This window comes from Bison bison, unplaced genomic scaffold (assembly GCF_000754665.1).
Source record: "Bison bison bison isolate TAMUID 2011002044 unplaced genomic scaffold, Bison_UMD1.0 scf7180017864482, whole genome shotgun sequence".
In the NCBI taxonomy this organism is placed as follows: domain Eukaryota; kingdom Metazoa; phylum Chordata; class Mammalia; order Artiodactyla; family Bovidae; genus Bison; species Bison bison.
The window spans coordinates 6,903,014-6,906,404 of NW_011495042.1; the positions used below are offsets into that span (position 1 = coordinate 6,903,014).

The 3,391-nt window shown below is 66.1% G+C and overlaps 1 protein-coding gene across 1 annotated transcript in view; it reads right to left on the reverse strand.

Annotated features, from left to right (window-relative positions):
- Nucleotides 1-6: 6 nt before the first annotated feature.
- Nucleotides 7-3,391, reverse strand: part of HDAC11 (histone deacetylase 11) — a gene marked incomplete at its 5' end in the record, with an annotated part of 13,274 nt that continues 9,889 nt past the window's right edge. The window contains 5 exons of the mRNA XM_010862527.1: nucleotides 7-654; nucleotides 864-1,042; nucleotides 1,864-1,960; nucleotides 2,181-2,243; nucleotides 3,130-3,206. Coding sequence (XP_010860829.1) covers nucleotides 439-654; nucleotides 864-1,042; nucleotides 1,864-1,960; nucleotides 2,181-2,243; nucleotides 3,130-3,206 — 632 coding nt within the window. The remainder of the gene's footprint in view (nucleotides 655-863; nucleotides 1,043-1,863; nucleotides 1,961-2,180; nucleotides 2,244-3,129; nucleotides 3,207-3,391) is intronic.

Sequence of the window (3,391 nt, forward strand, 5' to 3'; positions counted from 1 at the left end):
ATCCCTGCCCCGAGAGACCGGCTCAGCCCCCTCTTGGATGCCCCACCCCTGGTGGGAGGGGGAGAGGGTGTGGAAGAGGCAGGAGGGAGGTCCTGCAAGCCTCCTCAGTCTGAAACGGCGGTGCTGTGCTGAAAACTGGAGCACCCCACCCTGAGGGGCGCCCCCTGCCCCAGAGCCTCACCTGCCTCCTCCCTCCTGGGAGAACCATCACCTCTGCAGGGTCTGGTCAGGCCGTGCCCCCATGGGTCCTGCCGGGACTCGGGCCCTGCCCTCTGCCCTGTCCGCAGAGGGGCCCAGAGCCCCCAACACCCGGGGCGGGGGGAGAGTGGAGCTGTGCAAGGCGCCCCCTGGTCCCTCGGCTGGAGGAGGAGACGCGCTGGGAGGCTGGTGGGTGGGCGGACAGGCAGCAGGCGGGGAGCCTCCGAGACAGCGGCATGGTCAGGGAACCTCCGGGGGCAGCAGAGGTGTGTCTGAGTTCTGTGCTGAGACGCTGGCGGACTCGGGCCCGATGAGCCCCAGGCTGTACAGGTTAAGGATGGAGTCGGCGATGATGCGGGCCGTGCGCTTCTGGTAGCCGCCCGAGGTCACCATGAGGATGGGCAGCTGGCGGCCACGGACTATCTGGAACACCAGCTCATCCCGCTTCACGACACCCTGGGTGGGTAGGGGGAGGACGGGGAAGATGGGCTCAGGCAGGCCCGGGCCCTCAGGGTGGCAGAGGTCCTGCTCTGAGTCTAACCCCGCTCTGAGCTGCTGCTGCCGCCCAGCCCCTCTGGCCTCAGGAGGAATGCCCGTGCCGCCCACATTCCCATCGCTGCTGAGTCCCCAGAGCAGAGCCCGCCCCGCCCCGCCCCGGGACGCACCTGCGGACTGATGGCCAGCCCGCCGAGGCGGTCCCCCTCGAGGATGTCTGTGCCCGCGTTGTACACCACGATGTCGGGGCGGTGCTCCTGCAGGGCTTTCTCCAGGTTCCTCTCCACCTTCTGCAGGTACTCGTCGTCCTCCGTGCCCCACTCCAGCTCCACCTTCCGCCTGATGGCCTCTGGCGGGGGAGACAGCGATGCCCCAGCGTGCAGGCGGGAAACGGGGCTGGGGGCACTACCTGCTTTCCCGTCTGACTCGAGTGCTGCTCAGCCACTCATCCACCCAAACTAAGCTAACAGAGCACGAAGACCACGGATGGAGCACTGCCCTGGGGCTCAGGGACCCACACCGGGCCCCGAGCTCGCTGCCCCGCAAGCACTCGCCAGAGACAGGGACACCCCACGCACCCTCGGGTCTGAAGCCAGGCCCCTCGAGACGAGACTCAGTTCAGAAACGGGTCCCTGGGACCACAGCGTGGCTGGGTCACCCGCAGCAGGCCCGCAGGCGCTTCCTGTATAAACGTCCCCTCCCCACAAGGTGGGCAGGTCCCCCTGTCTTCAAAGCTTCATCGAGGAGTCTCTGCGTTTGGATCAATGAGTTTAACCCACGTGCATTAACATCTGTCAAGTTTGAACTGATTTCTGCCGTCTTATCTCGTATCTTCTACTTCTACATTTTTCTGTTTCTTCTTGTTCTTCCGTTTTTGACTGGACAGCTGCATACCTGGGAGAAAATCCTACTCTATTCTCCAGGTGGTCACCCCAGTAGAGGGATTCACGGTGTGTTTATTGGGGTGGGGGGGTGGTTACGTGGTCTTCGGTGGGTCAAGTGACCTCTTTGGGTCTCAGTTTCCTTGTCTGCGAAGTGGGGACGGCCTCCCCCTCCCTGGGATGCTGAAGATCAAGAAGTGAAGTGACGTCTGCAGGGCCCGGCACGTGGGAGCAGCCCGGCAGACAGAGCCCGGTTCAGGGGGGCGCGCTGGGGTGGGCGGGCACTCACGCTTGGCGAAGCGGTCCCCGGGGTAGATGTGGCGGTTGTACACGTCCATGATGTACACGCGCTTGTCGCCCATGAAGTCACGCTCGTGCCCGTTGCCCTGGCGGGGGAACACAGAAGCTGCTCACGGCAGGCCAGTGCCCGGGCCAGGCCCGGACCCCCAGCACTCCCGAGAACGCCCCCTGTGCCTGGGTGGAGGGGCAGCAGAGGCCCAGCCTGGGGCTTGGGGGTGTTCTTGGGGGCAGGGAACCCCACCTCATGGGGCCATGTGTCAGAGGCTGCCTGGGGAGGGGAGGACCCCAGCCTCGCCGGGCACTCACCTGATGGGCGTCGAGGTCCACGATGGTGGCTTTGGAGATGCCCTCCACTCGGTCAAACAGGAACTGCCCAGGGCAAGAAAGGGGAGAGGTGAGGACCCCCTGGGCCAGAAGGTGCAGGCCCCCAGGGGCCCCAGTCAGCGACAGGGTGGACTGGGAGCACCTCCGTGCTTGTGGGGGACCCCAGGCCAGCAGGAGGTCCATGTGGCTCAGAGGAGCCTGTGTGTGTCTGCAGCGGGGTCCCCCTCCCAGCTGTACCCGGAGCTCCATCTGGCCATCTCTGCCTTCTTACAGGGGCCCAGCCCTAAAGCCACCTCCTTGGGAAGCCCTTCCTTCCCCCGCCCTCCCCTCCCGCCAGGTCTCCTGGCATCTCACTCTCCAAACGGCCAGGGTCTGCTGCCCCCTCCTCCCAATCCGTTCCCATGCCGTGTGCAGACAGGAGCCGTGAGGACCACACGGACTCCCAGCCTGAGCCCAGACGCAGGTGCTGGGGGAGCGCTGGCTTCTGACAGCCGCGGAGGCCACGGCCAGCGCTTCCCCTTCAGGCTGTGCCCTCACCCGCTCCAGCCCCGTTCCCTGAGGGTGAAGGGGTGAGCCCCGCAGATGCCAGCCACTGTCACCACCATCAAGATCTTGATCCCTGTCTCCTCCCCGCTCTCCTGAGCAAAGCCCTGTCTCCTGTTAATAATCTAGCGGCGTCCTGTAAGCTGCTCTCCTCCGGCCCCCGGCCCCTGGAGAAGCTGGTCACCTCTGGACCGTCACGGGCAGCACCGACCAGCAGGTGTCACCTTTACGTCTGAGTCTCAGCCCAGCTTAGGGACCCGGTGAGCTCTCTCCCATTCGGGACCTCGATCCCTTCACAACACGGGGTGAGAACACCAGACTGGGGTTCCAGGGAGGCTCCTGGAGGCGATCACCCTCCCCGCCGCCCGTCACGTGCGCTCGGACGCACCTTGATGGCAAGTGTGATGTCCGCGTAGGCGCAGAAGCCCCCGCCCCGGTCGCTGGAGCAGTGGTGGAAGCCGCCGCCTGCGAGGACAGTCATGCAGTGGGCAGGGCCGGGCAAGGGCGCGCCCCAGGTGCCCCCCACCCCCGTCCTCCCAGGGACAGCTCTGGGCCTCCAGGCTGGTCGTGCAGTGGGCAGGGCCAGGCAAGGGCGCGCCTTGGGTGCCCCCCACCCCCATCCTCCCAGGGACAGCTCTGGGCCTCCAGGC